Here is a 22,101-nt window from a genome sequence, read left to right as displayed (position 1 = left end):
TTCTGGGCATACAATTATATGCAACCATCCTAATACAACGTGTAAACGAAAACTGAAATAACATATTAAGGAAACTTGTATGTCTGAGAGTTCACTTAAATGTTCTCGTAGGTGTGCAAAGCCCGTAAACCCGAGCTTGGACCGCACACATGACACTTTCATTCGGGAAGAAGAATTTTCACAGTTCGATATTCGGAGAGGTTCGATCTCGATTCACAGTTTAGCTTTGCGAATCTTTTGCCGCGGGACAAAACTAACAGAAAGTGAGAACGAGGTTTAATCGCGACGGAGTGCCGCAAAGAATATCGTCTCAATCCTGTTTTTCCCACTGCTTAGCATCGGCCCATAATGCTGGCCAAGTGAGAGTTAGTGGGTTTCGCACACCTTTGAGCACGTTGTGGTGAACTTAAAAGTTTCCTCACGAAGTTTTTCTGTACCGCTAAGCAAGTGGAATTAAGTTTCTTAAAACGCACATGGCTCTGAAAAGTCAGAGGTGCGTGCACGGAATTCGAAGGCTCTTTGTTCTTTGTTCTTTAAGAAATGACAAAACTGTATTTTTGTGTATGTCTGTTTGTCTGTCTGTGTGTCTTACCGCGCGAGTCGCTGTAACTTCTGAATAAATTCAAATAAAACTTGGCATGATTTGAGCTCAAACTACACAGGATAGTAGTAGTAGGACACAGGATACATTTGATCCTAAAATTCTGCACAGGTCCTTTGGGAGAGGGGATGAAAGTGTTTGGTGATTTCACACCATAACTTCTAATTGGATACTGGAACTGGATATATTGTAATTTTAGTTTAGTTTGCCCGAATTTAGTAAAGATCTGATGAATATGGTTGGAGATAGCGGACATAACTCAGCCGATAGCAGCGAACCCCATTGCTTAAGGCTTAACGATAACCAATATATAAAGTGTTGCCTCATTTCTGAGACCTTTACTGCTTCTGTTGAATAAAAATATATAGTGTACATTTTGCCACATTGTGCATTTCACTGCACATAATTATGGGAGGCATTGAACTCAGCGACATAGGATATCCTAGTTTTGGTAATCTAAGCAAAAGTTGTATTTTCGATGGTTATCATTTGATCGAAAGTACAATTATTACTTAGATTACCCAAACTAGGTTATCCAGTGTCTTGGAGGTCAGTACCTTCTTGTGATTATGTGCAGCGAAATGATTAAAAAAATGTTAGAAATTTTTAGAATATTATTTTCATGTTCAGAATATCAAATTCGCTTTCTAAGTTCCCAGGTCAGGCACACCCATCCATTAACTGACTTGGCTCAAAGTTGCTTAGGTACCCAGCGCTATCGACTAATATGAGATGCTGTTATTAAGCCAAACATTATTTTCGGTCATAAGTAAGGCGATACGGGAGTAGGTCCCGATGAAGGTAATTTGCGATTGGCATTACTTACGTGATTTAAGGTTTCAAATAGTGGGTGATTAAAGCTCCAAGAGCAAAAGAACAGATTTATTATTCGCTCACACCACCGTCGTTTTATATATTTAGTTAAAGGAACATACTAACCACTGTCCAACGGCGGATAAAACCTGCTTTTTTATTTGTTTTATCAGACATTCAAGCCCAGGACTGCACCTCACCTGGGCCCCAAGTCTGCTATTTTACAAGATTTGTCATTATGACACCATTCCATTGCAATCCAATTATCATTGTGCCCAAAGTCGCTAGTCTACTAAATTCACAATGGTCTTACAATTGGATTGTAATTGGATGATAATTGCATTGTGGTAGAAAGAGAATCAGTGTTGCCATTTGGTCAAACTGTGTTTGAGAAGTAAAATTAAAAAAACTACCATTAATTAATAATGTCCAATTAAGCGAATTTTTGATTAGAAATATTTTTAAATGTTATTGATTTGTGTTCTAAAGACGAACTTTGTATCACATTTGGTAAAACAATCGAAGGAACCCAAAAAACAAATATTTTGTGTGCCAAATTTTGTCAAAAATAATTATTTTTAATCTGTAACTGTCGAATTGACATTAAATTTCATTGACGTTATTTTGTGCTAGTGAAAATATATAAATTATAATCAAAACAAACAAAATGCTCCTCATCGAGCAAACTTCGTCGCTGCTTTTGGACAGATCAGCCTGGACACTGCAGCTGTACCAATAACGGACGTTGCCCGGCGAAGCGACATTGGGTTGCTTACCTACGCTCAAATTTTATAAATAAATTCCCACTGAAGAGTGAAAGTAAGTAATGCAATCTTGTACTGTTTAAGCATGATATGAAGTCTAAGTAGGTATCAAATTGGTGTGTTTCCAACAGTATCTCGGGTAATTTAATTAAAAAAAACACAAATATGGGGAGTAATCAAAAATTTAATAAAATTCTTAAATTCTTTATTCATGTACGCTTATCACAGGTGCTAATGAACTTGTACTTATCATGGTGGTGCTAACTACATTTTTTAACTTAAAACTAAAGCTAGGAGGTTTTCATTCCATTCTATTTTCTTTTAAAAAATTTAACTTGTGGACCCATTTAAGGTATTGCACAAATTGTGACCAGCATCCCTGTAACAGAGTAAAAAATTGTTGTAGAATAATTAAAAACAATAGATTAATAGGACAAAACAATATGTTTAACCCATGGAACACATATACTCATAATATATGCCTTTGTCCACAGTCTTTTGACAAGAGCCTGCTGCAGTGCCCAACCTTCAAGCAGACCCTGGTTTACTCGTTGAAGTCTCTGTGAACCAAGTCCTTATGTGATAGAGCTTTCCAACTCGGCTCTAATCGTGAACAAAGTGATTTGCTGTTATCTGTCGAAGAATTCTGTCCTCTATCTATAAGGAACTTCATCAGATAAAATAAATAATTCTTGGAATGAATATAAAAAGGGTAACAATAAAGGTTTGGATTTCAAAATGAAATTATATCCTCCTGCTTTTATTGGAAGCCAGCTGAAGAGTCATCATTTTTTACATGTATTCATTTGTAAACTAAATTACTGTAAATAAAAATCATTGTTCAGTGTCTTATCTTTATTAACTTGTATTATTTGTCTCCTCATAGATTTATAAAAATAATTTTAATAACACACAAAAGTTAAATGCCTCTTGCAAAAGAATTGCTTTAATTGTGTTGTGGCTTTTATATTGTGCCAAACACAACATGCATCTGCAATCTTGCCAGCAGTGCAATTGTTAAATACCAACAGTAAGTTACCAGAAAAAGATATTTGGAAATAAAACACTTGACCATCAAACTATGTACATGATTTACTACAGTTTTCAATCTAGGAGACCCTAACATGCTATCTAAAGCATTTTATTTACTTTACCTGAAACATTCTTCCAATATACTTTTACAGCGCTCTACTGTATTGCATACAGTCACAAGTTTCATGCATAGAGTAGTGTGGTGTATCTCCCCTCTATAGTATTTAAGTTGTGGTCATCATAGTTTTCCACAGAGGAAAAACTCACCTGAAAATCCAACCAATATTAACCTTGACGATTAAAAATCTATATTGGAATTAATTAAAAAAACCTAAAATAAGTAATACCTAAAAAAAACCTCATGCCCCATTATCATTTAATGGAGTTAAGTGTTGGCTGAGTGGGTGACTCTGCCACACATTGGAGTTAAGAGCAGAGCCTGGGTTGCAGGCACAATATATTTAAATCTGCGTCACAGATTGTTAAATAAATTGAAGATTATTGGCTAGATATATCACATAATATTAAAATATGAGTTCAATATTAAAGTTACTATTATAACAGTTAGGGAATGGAATACCTTAGTGTTATAATATTGCCTTTCATGAACATTTGGCCTTATTATTGCCACATGTGTCCCATCTATGATATCTGAAGTAATTTTTTTCATAGAAGCTGAAAAAGCATTCTTCTTGGTAAAGTACTCAGCATATAACTGGTAAAATATAATTTCTTCCTTCATCCATCACTCCACTTCAGCATCCTTATCACTCTGGACATTTAACACTTTTTATTAAATTTGGTGTTAAGCACCTCCGTTATTTGTCCCACAGCTCTTGAGGCAGTGATCTGAGAAACATTGTGGGGGGCTCTCTGCCCAATCGTTAATCGTTATTTAGAGCCAGATGCATAAAATGCTAGTGCTACCAGTAACTGTAACAGAAATACCAGCATTACAGCCATGCCATCATAACTTATTCTGAGATATAGGTACTATACTTAATTAAAAAGCAACGAAAATTAAAGTTGTTTTCTTTCCGTGGTTTGGGAATGCCTAAGTGGAGCGAGCTCCCACACTTGACTCATTACAGTCTGCTTCCCAAGCAACTCCTTTTTTTATAAATTCCACATCGGGAATATCCTAAAGTAGTCTACATTGTTTCTTAGCAAGCTGCGGGCTCGACGGCGCCTGCTACGCTTAATCAAATGGTATTGAAGAACATCAATAGTCTTAGCCAACTTAAAAATATTCCACCTTAATCTGAATATTATGATCTCACACTTCACAATTTAATTGTAATCAACAATAATATTGCTAAAAGGCAATGACTGCAGAATTGCGTCTCAATGGTCTCACAATGATCAATAGAACTGTCAAAATATTAGCAGACTACCAATTCGTGCGATCATTGAATTATCATTGTGCAGCAGACTAGCAAATGTTCATTGAAGTGTCAGTGGTTTTCCATCGGAAAATCATAATGACACCATAATGACACCATTGTGTTAGCAGACTACCAAATATGCCAAAATTGACAATTATGAAGTCACTGATCGATCACTGACACACAATTGTAATAGCAGACTTGGGGCCCTGGTGATGTGATAAAGTTTTAAGATAGTAGCGGGCAAACGGTATTAAAGGGTATTGTTGTATTCGACCGACACGTACCCATAATTGGTCTATGCAGCATCTTACCAAAAAAAGCTAGGCGGCACGGCGGTCGGTAGGATGGTGACTAGCAACAGTCGAAGCTTCCCATTAGGCTTTGTCGTGACTATCTGACAGATTTACTGCAGCCCAAACGGCTGAAATAAAAAAAAAAAAGTAAATTTCTTCAGATACCAGAATCGTCGAGTTCATCTATACTTATAATAAAACTGTAACTGGAAGATTTCTGTACATTTAATATATTTTGAAAAATTTGACCGGGGGATGCTTTCTAATCGATACTGAGTCCAAAACAGATTTTTATTTAATATTTGTCAGTTAAACTACTGAACGGATTTAAATAAAATTTGGTATAGTGGTAGCTGATATTCCGGGTCAACATATAGGATACTTTTTATCCCGATAAACAATATATTTCCTCCGGGATATGGGATGAAAATTTTTATTAATTTTATTTCATATCTCCGTTAAATTTGCACCGACTTAATCATTCTTTTTTTATTTGATAGTGTGTAATACCAAGCATGTATTGTCTTATTTTAATGAAGAGCTGATGAATATTGTCGGAGATCAAGGACATAATTTTTCACAGATAACAGCAAGTCGCAAGACATATGGGACAACGATCAAATGCATGCGTACCATCCTATTTCCTAGTTATACTATATGGATGGATGTATGTATGGATGAATATTTGTTACGCTTTAACGACACAACGACTGAACCGATTTGGCTAAAATATGGCAGAGATACCTACAATATAGTCTGGCATAGCTCACAGTCTTCTTTTTATCCTGGAAATTATAATTGACATAATATAATATAATTGACGTGTTTTTTTAATTCGACTTATTCGCGGACGTAGTCGCGCGGGTCCGCTATTATTAAATTAATCAATACACACATCGCCATCTAGCTCCTAAGTAATCGTAGTTTGTGTTATGGTTACTAATATGACTGATTAATTTTAATGAATAATATACATCACACAAACATTTTCCACTTGGGTGAATTGAACTCACGGCCTTGGAAAGCAGGGTCGCTGTCCACTGCGCCAATCGGTTGTTAATTCAACTTATTTTTTTTTATTAAAGTGTTTTTGCCTATATTTAGGTACGCGTCGCCGCGGGCCGGGGAGACATATCTCTGTAGTCCGCAACAATATCTCCCGAAGGCTGATTCTAAAACTAATTAATTTGTGGTTAATAAAATAGTTTGTTCATTTCTGACCAGGGCTAGTTGGCTGTATCCAAATATTACTGTGTTTCGTTTAGTCCTTTTCTAGCATTGGGTTAAAACCAATATGATTTTCAATTATTATTAAACGAATTTTGTAGGTACCGGGTGGTTGTTTAGGTACTTATATTATACTTATGAGCTTGTTGAGGGTTTGCTCTAACTTTACACCTAGGCACGCCCAGTGGCGTGAAATTCATATGCACTGCACAAAAGCACTGCTTACCCTCAAATTTTTGTATGTAGAAGTATTTAGTATAAAGTATTTAGTATAAAGAAGAAGGATTTTTCCATTTCATGCCATATTCCTCCTGTATGCATACCCTGGTCAAAAACCTCGTGCACGCTACTGGGCTCGCCGCTGTCAGTGAGTTTTGAAATATTGCACGAACGTTTGGTTCGGAATTAAAAACTTGTTCTTTGAAGTAACATCATTCTGAATCCAATATTGCAGACTCTCAAAGATAGCAGATTATAGTATTACAGAGATATAATTACAGAGATATTTATTATGCATAACCATGATATTAAGGTTATGAAATAAAACAAAAGGGTTGGTTTAGAAGAATACGAATAGCTTTGAAATTAAAAGTAGAATGCAAAAGGCGGCCTAATCTCTAACTAGTCTGTGATAAAATGGCATAAAAGTAGTAGATACTAACAGCGGTTATACCTACGTACAAATTGTATTAAAGCTACGGCGCGGCGCGGCTGCTATGCGCGATACGAAATGCTTTTATTGATCCCGTACTGGCTGGCGTGCATTTCCCCCAACCACTGCGCGGTATTAAAGTAAACTGAGAATTGTAACTACCAATATGTGGAATTTTCGGGCAGTAACATTCAATTATTTCACTTCAGTTATAACAAGAACTGTAATCTTGGCTAAAAAATTGTGACCTATCTATATCAGTGGCGTTCCTAGGGTCTTGAATTTAAGCAAGCCTAGTTTAGTTACCTATAGGTTTAATTTCGACAATTAATATTTGAACACACCTCAGCTAGCCACAAAAACATTTGCACTCAATTTGAGCTTATATTTAAAGAAAATTACTCGAATTATGAGTGAAATGCAATTTTTGAGAACTTAAACAAACAATAATAATAATCAACTCTCAGTTCTAACGTAAATCATAACAAGTTGTTTATATTCGCTCTCTAGTCAGCCGTACAAACTTCAATTCGCAATCTTGCATTTTACGTCCATACTAAATAACTAAATATTTTACAATTTCTACCGCTGGTTGCTAACCACAGAGTCTACCTGAAAGAGAAACGTAGTGCTTGTATACTCTTTGTTCATATTATATTGAGCAAAAGCTAAAACATTGTGTTTGTTTCCTTATTGCTATCAAGTTTGCATTATTTTACATTGAATTTCAAAATAAGTAGACGAGCAAAATTACATCACCGCCACCTGCTATATGTCTATTATTTTGGTATTGACTGCTGCTAAATGAGATTAAAAGATTAAAAGTAGTTAATAATAATATAAATAATTTTTATTTTCAATAAACCTTAAAAAATACTCGTTGAAACACCATAAAAACTTTTACGTTACCCGAAAATTTGGAGAACATTTTTTAGTTATTTATTAAAATCTTGGGGGAAACACACTTATGTAGCATGGTTGTTTTTTTTTTAACTACTAATTTATACTGAGATTTCTATCAAGTGTACTTAAATCATTTAAACTAAATGGTTTACTGATGGAACGCTTCAGCCATATGGGGTAAGTCGGTACCCCCTTACCGAAGAAGATGTGGCGCCAAGCGAATTAGCGTTCCGGTACGATGCCGCTTAGAAGTTACTGTAAGATGATAACGGGCTAACCTGTTAGGGGTTTGGCATTACTATTAAACCCATGGCCTTAACAGCAACCAGTTTTCTAAGTCCAACTGTGGAATCAATCTGAAAATAAAGTTTAGAATGTTTGATATTCGAAAAGAAATTTGAAGGACGATAAAGTCAGCAAGATATTGTAAAGAACTAATATATTGTTGCTGCTCTGTAGCTGACCCTGACCTTACGAAATACATATTACCGATACGCTACCTCCAATCCGATCGTAGTGGTTGAGGCGTCAGATTTTTTATTTTTCTTCTGAGTAATTTACTAATTGTTATGTTAGCGACGAGATGTTATTACCATTTTTGATCTCAAGTGTTAAGAAAATAAGGTTATTTCTGAAAATCGTATACAACCACAATGTTCTTAAACGATTATACAAAGTAATAGCAATGAATCGACACATTTACAGGTGTATGAATATGCGTGTGAGCATTATTTGAATTATCTCGGATCTTCTTTCTGTTACCATCTGTGACCACGCGTTACCCCATCCATTTGAACTTAAACGTAATCAATAACAACTGATGTTATGCTTGTCATTCCGTTTTTTTATATGAACACTATAGTTATTTTTATAACTTTTATATTTTTACAAGTTATTGTAATGAATAAATATCCATCAGCATAATATATCCTTTCCAAGTTAGCCTTGTGCATGTGAGTTTATTACATATTCACTTTTGATGCAAATTAATCTAGTGTGTTAAAAATAAATCAGCTGATCAATCTCGTAAGTCAGTAGAGCAAGCAATATTTGTAAAATAATCTATAATTAAAATAAGCACATTGGTAATTATTTAATTCAGGTGAAGAAACTTAAGCTTGTATGTGTAATGTATATACAGAATTAGTTTTTCCCAAACCTTTAAGGTTAGAGCAAAGTCATTCTAGAGTTAATAAAATTTAGATCTTGTTTTAGTTCTACCGTCAACTAAGAACGACAAATTTGACATGGGCATCGTAATCATTTTACTTATGATATCTAAACTATATTCAGTGTAAAGATATTATTATTGCAATTTGCATGTAGCCTGGCATCTAGTTTGTTGGACCGGAATAAACATTACTATTTACTATTCATTTTATTTATCATTACTATTCCAAATGGGCCTCGTGTCTGAGATAGACAAACTAAGCAGAAGCGCAGCAATTACCTTGTTCAACTTTCCGGAAGTTACTATAAGCTTTTATGGATAATCTTTCAGACGCAGTTTACCTGAATTGTGATTTACGCTTACGATTGTCGTAAATCTGTTCTTCTTTGTCTCTTACGATTATCGTAAATCTGTAAATTCTTGAACTCAAAGTCAAATGGTTTCTAAGTCATTACAAGCAAGCCGATGTAAGCTTGAACGCAGGATTTAAATTAATTTTGCAATTCTCATGCTCTTGAAGTCGTATTTTAGGTTACGTGTAGGCGAACTAAAACTAAATTTTATGCGCTTGTTCACCTATATAGTTATAGTTTTTTTTGATGCAAAGAGTATATAAATACCCACAATCATGAATAAATGACCCCAACGACACGAAAACAATAACGTAGGTATAGTCCGTTCATTATCACTTCACGCGTGGTCTATTTATGTAGTCTGTGCTCAGGAGAATATGAGAACTAATAGGTATGTGGTTTCTTTTTTTTTTAAACCTATTCTATTTTCGGGATTTGTATCTCCGATTCTATTATTATGTTGTTGTTTCTTTTAACAATCCATTCTATGCATTATTTAGTTTTGTCTTTTTTTAGAAATAGCTCATTTTATTTAAAATATTTTATTTAAAATATTTTATTTAAAATATTTTATTATCTTAGACCTCGAACCTATTTCCTCGCAATCGAAGTGAAAAGCAAAATAGTTACTTTCAAAACAAATTATCTAAAGCAGAAAAGTAATGTCTCTAACTTCAAAACATAAAGTCTTTCTCACATTTTCACCAATGTAAGGGGTAACATTTATAGTCCAGGCATTATAGTAAGGTCACCTCGGAATTCGAGATACCCAGCTGTAAGTCTGTAAATACTTGTATATTGACACCCTAAATGTTGTCTCAAAACCTACATATGGTAGGGTGTAAGCAACTATTAAATTTCAAGGTCAAAGGTCACAAAAATCAGGTTTTTTGCGCTTTTTTTTGGAAATATCTCATTTCCTATGGATTATTTGCTATTTTTATCAGCGTATGCTGCAGAACTAAGTCTGTTCGCTAAATTATTTATATGTGAGTCCCATTGAAGCTTAGCATCTAAAGTTATTCCTAAAAAGATTGTCGTATCCACAAAATCCAACTCCTCATTATTAAGTTGTGCAATGGTTTACTATACTATAAATATTCGATAATTATTCAGCAAATCAACCGAATATTCGGCCAAATACATACATGAAAAAAATATACCGAATGTACTGAATACGAAAATTCTTAAGTACCTACTCTAATCTAGAGTAGGTACTTCATTGTTTAAGCACTGACATGGTTAAATAGTCATAGATAGTGATTTTATTGTCGTCTTAGATTAGGGGTATAATTATTAAATACGAACCAAATATATTAGGATTTATGCGAAATATATTTTCTACTGTTAATTAGATACTTAAAAAATTTGATAAAAAATTACAATCCGGTTTTTATTGATTCTCTTTTATATTTGGCTCATTTAATATGTTCTTTTGTTTTTTTTTTTTTTAATATAGGTACTTTGTTGTTTGAGCACTGACTTGGTTAAATAGTCCTAGTTTTCTTGTCCTCTCAGATTATGGGTATAAGTTTGGTGGGAGGTTTCAGTCGCGGTAAGTTACCTCCTTACAAACAAAGCCGTGCCGATAAGCCATTTAGCGCTCCGATACGATGTCGCGTAAAAACCGATAAGGGGTACCTACGAGTTTATTATAACTACCATACTCAATAACAGGTTAGCCAGCTTACCATGCATCATCACTTTTTCCCAGGTACCTTTGCAATATTGCAGTTAAGGGCTAACTTGTAGTGGAATAAAAGAAAAATAACAAACTAGTAATATGCAGATGTTTATATCTAGATCACATTTACAACGACCTAACGAGCGGTTTATCTTTTAACTCTTAGTCTTTGTCTTTTTCATTTTCCCACTGTTATTTTCTATTATCTTGCTTATTTCGCTTTGTTATCTTACCATTTTTGAGCAGTCTTTTCGAAGTTTTTACCATTTAAATTCCCCTTAAACCGTGTCAGACTGATTTTTGACGTGTTTTAATATAAAAAAACGCAGTCAATAATCAGGTTTCGTTTTTACTTTAATATTAAGCTTAGACAAGCACAACACATTCAAAAGTGTAACAAGCAGACGAAGTTGCGCTAGCTCCCGGCTAACCAAATCAGCAACTACCCAATCCTTGGATCGTATCTAGAGGGTTTACCAAATTTTAGGATTAATCCTGAGATTTCACGACTTTTGGACTGGATATTTAATAATAATATAGCTAGCCTAAACATTAAAGATCTCTTTGAAAAGCTAAACAAACTAAAAATAATTATACTTTAGTAATAATGTCACAATTTAAATCAATAGTTATTTATCCAAGGTAGGTACTTAATCAGTTTATCGTACTGAATAATATGTGAAGACTCCTGTTTAAGTAAGGATTTTTTCTTTATTAATAATTATGCTAATTTATAAAATATGTCGCATGTTATGTTCAGTAAGTTTTGAGAGTATATTCTCAAGCTGTAATAAAACAATTTTACAATGGGTATCAGGGTTTTACCGGACTTTTGATTATTTTCATCTGGCAAACCTAGTATCTCGTTAACTGTCATTTGTTTTAACCAGCGTGTGTAAGACAACCACGTAAGTACTTAAAGGTCAATGTGAGTATTTAACTGTTATTTTAGAAAGTTTTCTTGTCATTGATAAAATACCAATGTTATTTTAGTGGATTCATTATTTTCTTAGTTTTATTATATTTATATTATGTCTATTTATTTATAGTATCTTAAGATTGCTATTTATATAGTAAAATGGTTTTATAATAAATATCTTTTGATTTTAGTATCGCAATTGATGTTTCTAACGTACGTGGTGGGGTGGGTGGATGTAATAAATAATAAACGATATGTTGTTTTAATTACCGTTTTCCATTCATATAATATGATTAGAATACATTGGCAAAGGTATGACCCTCCGATAACAACTACATCAATACTACACCGTGTGGGTTTTTCATACACATAATGCTGCGTATAAATTCAATATTTGACATGCAGAGCCCATCTGTTAGGAGGCAAATTAAGACCGTATTTTAAAACTGAATTACACCAGGGACCCGTAAAATGGCCGAGCTATTTCTTTTCTGTATGTACGTACCGGCCCCATTATTGACAGTTTTCGAACACTCAAGAATGGATATTATTATGGCCACGTTTTCGCATTTCAATTCATTCGAGATGTGATCAAATTAGCTATTATGACTTAATAAGCAAACGAATAAAAATTTTTGATGTTTAGGGTAATTGTATATCTTTTTATAATAAATTACCACATGAAATCCTTGGAAAAGCTTGAAAGAGCTTGGGTATGAATTGCTCTAACTTCATAGCTTAATATTAATTCGACTGTAAGATGGCGAAAGCAAGAATATGTGGGCGCTACTGAGACTAGGGCCTGTTTGGGATCCTCCTGGCTTTTGTTTCAAGTTAGCGAATGCAGTTATTACGATCACCTAACATTAGTGTTAATTTGTTATATGTACGCGCGGTTGATAAGTGCCTGTGATAAGGTCTACATGAATAAAACATTTTTGAATTTGAATATGTGTTGCAAATATGTACATATGAATTTTTTTAAACATAATATTTAATTCTTGGTATTTCTAGCAATAAATGAAACTAATAGTCAATAGTCAACATTGTTAACTACTTTTAACACTCGTTGCCTATAATAAAAATAAAATTCACGATAACTATCGTAAAATTTTAAACTATTCCTGGAGCACTTAAAATGCGGGCTTTGCATCCGACGGTTCGGGCCGCACTAGCTCCCCAAGCCCGCGCCCCGCTGCCTGCCCGCGTATCGATCACGCATGAGAGGAGGTGAGCGGAAGGGGAGAGGAGACTGATCGAGCCACTGACGACCGCAACCGTAAATCATTGTGTTCCATCCTCTCCCTTAAATTCACAACGCTACGCTATTATACTACTATCAATGCCCGTTTTCACTAAACCTAGGCATCACCTAAAAAAGGAATGCCTAATGATTTAATACATGTCTTTAGAAAAAAAAACGTTTCACCAACTATTGGTGAACAGTTGATGTATGCCTAGGAAACTCCTCTCATTAGGCGTTACTTATATAGGCATTGCCTTGTTCGTCGTTAGTGAGAACGGGCATAAATCTCGGTTGATTTGACTTAACTTCTGTGGTCACGTATAGCGTTAGCCGAGAAGCATGGTACCTATAAGGCCGTGAGACCCAAATTACTCGCATACAAACGTCAATGAGGCAAAGAAAAACTCAGCAGTAATAATTAATAATAATTGATCGCAAAACGGATTTCAGTACAAAATGGATATCCCAGGCCTGATGATGAAGCCTTATCTATCTATGGCATAACAACGACGGGATTTTACGAATAATATCACATGTTAGTGATATTAATTAATAAGCCCGCAAACGTGACTCAAAAACAAGAGCTTACTCTATGAAAGGAAGTTCGTGTTTTCGTTTAAATAAATCTGATAATGATGTCATTCATACATCCGCTTATTAATAAGAAATTATCATAATTCATAGCTAACATGCCTAACCACTTATTTTGCCTTGAGAACATTTTGTTCTTATTTACATAAAACATAAATGCAAATAAATAAATAAAGCTATTTGTCTTTTCAAAGTATTACAATTGTTTTTTTCTTACTTTGATGTAAGAATGTCTCTTTAAATAGCATAGTATTACTAGCTCCATAAAAGTTTTGTTTTTAGCACAGTCTGACCCGGTATTTACCAACTTTGAAAGTATAGGCGTTGCAAAACTGCTGTTTTCTGGGACCGAATTCGACTTTTGCGTTTGATATAAATACTACTTTGCAACGAAGAATATTCGGCTACATTAATTCCGCAGGAAGCAGCTACATATAAATGAAACTAGTTATCATGAAAATTAAAATATAAATATTTGTGTTTTTTAAGTACTGGATATTTTAAACATATCCAGGTTTTATAAATTTACCCACATGTGTGTATGTCCCACACCTGCTTTCCCAAAAAAGAATGTAGTCTTAAGTTCTCCACTTACTGTCTGTGTCCTACGAAGTTTGGATAAATAAATAAACTTTACCTATTCCTATCATTGCTAAGAAGCGAACATAATATTAGTATTAGTAATGTGTAGGTTTTTACTACAGTCGCACGCAAACGCATGCGCAGTACTCCATTAGCAAAACGTCATAAAATAGAAGCTAAAACAGCTGACAGTTTCGCAGATGCTATGCGTCGCGTTCGCGTGAGTCATGCTTCGTTAAGTGAACTACAAAATACTTCACTTCGTGAAATTTTGTGATATTTTATGACGTTATCTTAAAACCCTTAATTTTTAATATTATAGTCAGGTTATTACTCTATGAGAACTGTGTATTCTACCTCCTAAAACTGTACTTATTTATTATTTTTATACATTACGGACTAAGAGAGGATAACCTTGGCTAGACCGATACCCGAACACGCTTCGGTTCGCTAAGATCGTGCACCCATTAGTCAAACTTTCTTAGCGAACACACTAGATCTTAGCTGCTAAGCGATAAGGCCGCCTTTTATATTCTACTTCTATTTTCATGTTTCTGTGTTGTGGTATATATATCCTTTACTTAATGTGGTGTAAAAATAAAGCGTAATAATAGATAGATACACACTTTATTGCGCACAAAAAAGAAACATCACAAAATACAATTGAATACAAACTTAAACAAATATTGGTATGCAAAGGCGGTCTTATTGCTAAAGCAATCTCTTCTAGACAACCATCAGGGAAAGTAATTAAATGTAGTAAAGGGTAGCAATACAATATACAAATATGAATATGTACTAAAATAATATATTGCTCGGTCGCGCTAAGTTTGCACCTCGCTGATAAATGATTGACATAACAATGATTCGTTTAATTAATATTTCAATTACAACAACAATTCATTTCAATGCAATGGATCATAATGGTCTTTTTTTTGCGTACCGCGTACCTAAGCGTCAGTGTGAAATATTCCACGCGTCGTGCAAACTTAGCTTGACCGGGTATTATATACTATATCATAGAATTAATATAAGAATAATAATGATAACTGATCCAAATCTTTGTCCTTTTGACAGAGCCTAAAGCGAATGATTAACACAAAATGGTTCAGATCCTTAATAAAGTTGTTTGTTTCAGGACAGAGGACACCGCAGGTAACACGTGTGCAATGGCAGCGACTGCGGCCGCGGCGGTCACGTGGCGAGGCACTAACGACAGCGCCACCGAGTACTGCCGCCGCGGTAACACCCCTGCGGCATATGGCAGGTACCAGAGGAACAACTCTACTGCACCATATGCTACGCCTCCTTCAAATGTCGAAAGGTGTTATACAAAAACAATCAGATTGTAATAGCTCTCTTAAACTGCATACTGATTCGTACAAGATTTGATATACAAAAGGTACTAGATTCTTATAATTAGGAAAATTACGCAATATAATTTATACTCTATATAAAATTAAGCATTTCGTTGCTTCGTATTCAAATTTCAATGCATTCACAAAACATTTCTCGTTAGTTTTTTAATATTATTTTACTTAATTTTCAAAACTTTAATGCCGACTGTTACATATACGGTGCAATTAGAGTTATATGTAAAAAGAAAACGTAAAATATCTAAGCTTAAGTACTAATCGCAAGAAAGTGTATAAACAGTCTGTAACTAAAAACTGGATAGAATTACACTTCTTATTATTATTTATTAGCTAGTTAGTTGTCTGATTTCGCCCGTGTATAATTAGTGATACATGTTCTTCTCATGCAAACTTTTATCCCTTGTTCAACACCCTTGGGGGGGTTACAGTATAGAAAAAAAAACTCTTGGAGGTATTTAATTTAAAACTGCAGATAAGACATTAACCAAACGCACAGCTAAATCGAAACGCGATGCAGCCACAAAAGCGCTGATTACTGATGCTTCAATTTGTACTAACTGTAAATTCTTGCAAAACTTTAGGTGTAGTTTTTGAACTATTTATTTGAATAAAAATTAATACTGCAATACTAATGTAAGTCAGTATTGCTTCTACCGGCGATCTAATAAAATTTTAGAACACAAAGCAGCTATTGCGACTAACTATGTTAGTTCTATATATCGTTTGCGGACTTATTTGTGTTGTAATAAACAACTTTAATCATGGAATACATATTTTTTACGTAACAATAGTCCTCAGCGTACGCCATATAATAAAATTTATAGGCAACATTTTGCTACTTTGGGTTACATTACTTCATTATAGTTTTAAATCGGTCCAGTGCTTTCGGAGCCCTGCTATTCGGTACAAACAAAGAAAATCAATGTTTCCCTTTATAATATCCATATGATTTGAATAATTGGTTTAAAGTTTTAAAAGAAAACACTTCATTGTGGCATAATATGTAAAATTCAACTATTATATCTATTAGTTTTACCCAGCGGTTTCGCCCGCGTTGTGTTGACAACAAATCGAACTGATATTTGGTGCGACTGAGATAAGTGGTTTAAATATACATACACGCTATTTAGCTCTGAATAAAGTAAAAATTTCTCATCAAAAGCCACTCCACTGCTCGACTAAAGGCCTCTCCCAACGGGAGGGTTTGGCATTTATAACCTTACTGGGCAGACAAGTTTGTGATGTGACAGGCTGAATGTTCTCTAATTTAACTATATTCTCTTAGTTGCCTCCTACGATACCCGCGGGATGATGTATTTTCAGTGCATAAAAATAGCACCTCAATCTCATACTATTAATAATACTTGAAAGTATTTTTCTATGTTTGTTTGAACGTGCTAATCTCGGGAACTATCAGTTGAGGATGGTAAGGCTATTAACGACACGCCGCGTCCCATAAGAATCGCGCAATAACAAATAATGTTTTATTCGTTATTGCGAACGCCTAACCTCATAACACGGGCTGGGGAGATGCGACGCGGTGGGTAATATAGCGGATGAATGTTTGTATGGGAATAATTAGTTTATCAGAAGTTTACGGGGACCAGGGTCGTGGACGCGTTGGGAACTGCAATTTTTTCAAAATGTATTAGAACTTTTCGGTGAGTAAAATATAGATTTGGGGAATCATAAATTTATTATTGTTAGTGTCTAAAAATATCGAGCACATATAAACATAGCAAATAGAGAGTGCCTTTGCTGATTTATTTTTACACTGTGACATGTGACTGTGTGTTGACGCACTATTCGCCTGAAGCTTCTGCTCGTGTTATATATTAATATTTAATTTTTCTTTCTCAATGTTATCTGCATGAAGTGTGACTAATTGCACGTTTTATCGTAATCAGGTGATAAAGTCCGCACATATACTCTCAATAGTGGTTTTGTGGTTTATTACTTATTTACGAAATTGGTATTTTATGTGTATATTTGATTGGTGTAGTTAATGTTCACCTTTGACTCAATTGAATTAATGAGATCGACTGTAATATACACGCCTATTCTTAATAATTAGCATCTTGTAACACGTGTACTTGCAGCATGTTTAATACGCAAAACGTACAAAACGCGCTGATAAAATATTCCTTATTCTAATTACGTGAAAATAATACTTAATTGAGTAGGTACTAATATTCGTTCATCAACCTGAATTAAAGTTGTAGGGCTTCTAAGAGCATAGTGTGTTTGGAAACCCCGTAGCTTTAGCTTAAGTTAACGAATGTAGAAAACATCATCAGTTAACAATAATTAAAAAAAATATACATATACTCCTTTTTTTATAACTTCTTATGAGTGTTTTTTTTATTATTTTCATAATAGCTTGAAAATAAACTTTACACTTAAATGTGACGGAAGGATTGTTTACATTATAAGACAAGTAAGGAAAAATAGACAGGTGTGTGTTGCCAAGAATGACTTATGGCTCTAAAACTTGGTCGGTTTTACTATGGGGCCCATCAGAAGGGTCAAAGCCACTCCGCGAACAATGGAGAGAGCTATGTTGGGAGAGTACTCTACGTGATTAAAAGAAAAATAAGGAGATCCGTAGAATAACAAAGCTCAACGGCCGAGGCACATAGCTCTGAGAACTGATGAACCCCCAGCGTTCCCAAAGTGGTGACCCCGTCTAACGCAGCGTTCGTCAACCCCTAACGAGTCGCTGGGAGCCGCTTTGAACAAGTAACCTTCCTTGTTTCAAGCAGTGTGGATTTTTATAATTCTTACAAATGACCATGTCTAGCATTGGACCATGTCTAGGATTGGAGTCAGTTTAAGTGATGATGATGTAGGTTTGTCATCATCAATAGCACATAACAGTCAACCGGTGGACTAAAGGCCTCTGATAGGAATTGCTTTTGATCACCTCGCTTGGCATACGGGTTAATAATCGCAGTAAATGATAGTAGTGATGCTGCTGCAATTTCTCCGTTATATTTCCTTTGTCGCATTGTATACGAAAACTTGCGAGATGGGAACTGTATTCTGATGTGCCGTCACCACGGTGAAGGTGTGTACGATTCATAAATGCTTTTGATAGGGCTATTTATGGTTAGAGTTCACGCTTAAACAATTGTTTTATGCTCGTTTTGCAGAACAACACCTCACCATAGGTGGTACGCGAGCGGCACGGGCGCTGCAAGCACGACGGGCGCCGGCAGCGGCAGTGGTGGCGCTGCCGGCGGGGAGAGCACGCCGAGCACGCCCGGCGGGGCCACGGAGAGGCGGCGGCGGCTGTCCGGCTCGGGCTCGTCGCGCTCCGAGTCCTCGTCACCCGAGCCCAGCGACACGTCGCGGGCCTCCACACCCGCTGCGCACCAAGCCGCGGCGGCGCACCACGCGGCGAGGCGTACGCCGCCGCCGCATCCGCACCAGGTATGATAGCTCACACCCCTGGATCGCGATCTATTATCAAAATCAATGATCGCTGCCCAGATTGACTGTGTTCGGCCCGTTATGTAGTACAGCAAAAAAACTATATGTTATTCTCGACTATATTCCTGACTAAGTTTTTCGCTTTATACGACTCTGTAGAAAAAAATGATTAAATTAGCTCTAACATAATAGTTGTTATTTAGTTTTTATTTTAGGTAATTTTATAAAACTGAGCAATTCGAATTAAATAAAAGGTAAAGGCAGAACTTCAGCAATGCGTCCTTAGCAACATTCAAGTTTGCGTCCAAGTGGAAGTACTTGTTGTATCTCTTTCTTGGTTTGAACTTGAACGTCGCTAAGGATGCAGCTTGTTGGACGCGGCGATGTGGCCCTCGCTTGCGAGTCGTAGACGTTCTCTTTTGCACGATTGCCCGTTAGGTGAACTCATGTGCGCATTATCGCCGAGTTTGGTATACGCGGCAATATTACGCAAACATTTCAAGCATTGTCAAAAATTGTGTCGTTAGAAACAGCAAATCAAAAAAGGTAGTTTGATAACATCTAGAAAATGAGTAGCACCAATACTATCAAAAAAGGCGCCAAGAAACAATTTTCCGGAGACATGAATGTCTACCGTCCTGGCTAAATTTTATAAAGAAATTTAAAAACAAGACCTTAAATGAAAATTGGAATAACTATGGATTTAGCGAAAACCAAACAAACTTTACCTGCGTACGTTGTTGCGTGCAAAATTGCGGCGCACTTGCTACCAATAACAGTACTCTTGCTGAAACCGGAGCTTTAGAATGTTTTAAACCGGTTGTAACAATTGTCGTAAATTTCACACGTCGCGAAATTTACGAAAAAATCTACGACGCCTGGTAAATATGCAGGCTACCGCCAACGCGGGTTTAGACACCTTTGTTTGGCCTTCGATCTATCTTAACTAAAAGGAGTAAGTATTTAACGAACTCATCTTAACTTTGAAATAAAGGCAGTGCTGATCTGTGCTACGTATCTTAAACTGTAAAAGAAATGCGTTAAAAAAGATATGGACATGTGTAATCTATGTATACGTCGTAGGATAATAGAGGAAAATCTTTTTTTTCAAACCTAAGACGAATTCATACGAGTAGGAGTGGATAATTGGAAATTAAGATATTTTTGCAATAAGCTAGGTATAGTTAGTATAGTTTTCAAATAGCCACGCAATGTAACACAAATGCCTATGTCTTTTTTATTGGTACAAATTAACTTAAATTTCATATTTCGCCATACTAGATAACCAGTTTGATAGCAAGTTGGCGCTCGTAAACTATAAATAAAAGCTAACTACAACCAAAGATAATGTTCTAACTTATAGTCTACGTTTTTCGAAACGACTCAAATTATCCTGCGACATACTTATATACAAGATATTTTAATACATAGCAATTTTTTATTTATATTGAGTAGGATACCTAGGTTGTGCTGTCAATTTGCATAATCATTATGACTATATAAGTTGGTATCACAATTTAGTTAAAGGTAGAAATATCACTTACAGTGGCCGTCAACGGCGAATGGAAGACCCCTTGCGATCTGCGTACGAAACTTGCCGACTCGATCGACCGACAGTTCCCTCAAAGATGGTCTTTATCACGAATACAAGAAACACGGGAAGGTGGTGTGGGTCAAAGTGGTCGGGCAGAACGCCGATCGGTACGCGGTTGTCCGTTTTAAAAAGCCGTCCGACGTAGAGAAGGCACTCGAAGTGTCTCAAGATAAGCTTTTTTTTGGTTGCAAGATCTCAGTGGCACCTCACCAAAGTTGCGATGACGACGCAGAGTCGGCCAAACCTTATGAGACTGATATTGATGAATACCATCCAAAGGTACGTAAATACGGTTAGCATTTACCGCTACAGCCGATATATGCGACTCAAAAGGAGTTTATATCTCTGACTTATAACTGACTTGAATTGAAAATTTCATTTATAAAGATTTCAATATATAAAATATATCATATGCTTTTTATTTTTGATATGATAGCTACACTAAGTTTATTGCTAGCATCTTAAGGCTAGGCGTAGAATCTACATTCTTAAACCCACCGCAATAACAGACCCGATTTTCAAAAGAACCTGTAATGAAAGCTGGCCTATTTGAAATAATGAATATACTTTGTTTGCCCGTTGTGTAAGGCACTATAGTGGGCTAAAATTCCACTAAAAATGTCTAATTTTAAACTGTAAAGCTGGTTTAATTAGCCGCAAATAAGAGCCCACAATCAGAAAAGGATTTAAGGCTGACAATACTGGGGCCACATTTGATTGTGATACACATATTTCTCATTAAATATCTGGTTTCAATATTATTGACTAAATATTTCAACACAGTGCGATTCTGTTATACACAATTCACTTAACTCAAATAAATTGATAGGTCCAAAAGTTAAACTGACACGTCATAAAATATTGCATGTAAAATGTAAACATTGTGAAAAGGACAGCACCTTTTCTCTACGTACTTATGTATAGTTTTACTTCATCCTTTAACTGCGTTATTGTTTTTACATTTTCATTATTTTTTCACAGGCTACTCGAACGTTATTTATTGGAAACTTGGAGAAAGATGTTACGCAGCAGCAGCTGAGGGATAAGTTTAAGCACTTTGGTAGGATAATAGAGATCGATATAAAGAAAGGAAGCGGCGGCGGTGCGGGTTACGCTTTCTGCCAGTACGCGTCAATATCGAGCGTGGTGGAGGCCATCCGTGCGATGGACGGTGAGCACGTGGGCAGCTCGCGCGTCAAGCTGGGCTTCGGGAAGCCCGTCGCGACCACCTGCGTGTGGGTCGACGGGCTCACTGAACACACGGAAAAGCAGGTGGGCTCATGTTTTAAACGTCAGTTACACACACGGGTAATTAATTTGACTTTGACTTTTGACTTTTTGAATGCGAGGGGCTAGAAATTCTACACGTTATATTATTTTTATTTTACTTATATATTTACAAAACTTAAACTAATGCCTTTGCGGTCTTAACCTAATGCGATTAATAAGTACAACAATTAAATACCTAATTCTAAGGAAA

At 35.6% G+C, this 22,101-nt stretch overlaps 1 protein-coding gene across 6 annotated transcripts in view; it reads left to right on the top strand.

The window, feature by feature from the left end:
* Positions 1 to 22,101, top strand: part of LOC120631076 (protein split ends) — a 97,682-nt gene that overhangs the window by 53,149 nt on the left and 22,432 nt on the right. For 4 of the 6 annotated variants that reach the window (XM_039900499.1, XM_039900498.1, XM_039900497.1 and 1 more), the window contains 4 exons: positions 15,358 to 15,543; positions 18,748 to 19,027; positions 20,574 to 20,900; positions 21,603 to 21,893. In XM_039900499.1, coding sequence (XP_039756433.1) covers positions 15,358 to 15,543; positions 18,748 to 19,027; positions 20,574 to 20,900; positions 21,603 to 21,893 — 1,084 coding nt within the window. The remainder of the gene's footprint in view (positions 1 to 15,357; positions 15,544 to 18,747; positions 19,028 to 20,573; positions 20,901 to 21,602; positions 21,894 to 22,101) is intronic. The other 2 variants (XM_039900496.1, XM_039900500.1) reach the window with 2 other exon arrangements.

This window comes from Pararge aegeria, chromosome 17, assembly GCF_905163445.1.
Source record: "Pararge aegeria chromosome 17, ilParAegt1.1, whole genome shotgun sequence".
NCBI lineage: Eukaryota > Metazoa > Arthropoda > Insecta > Lepidoptera > Nymphalidae > Pararge > Pararge aegeria.
The sequence above is the reverse complement of the archived record's forward strand: the minus strand, read 5'-3'. Positions and strand labels throughout refer to the sequence as shown.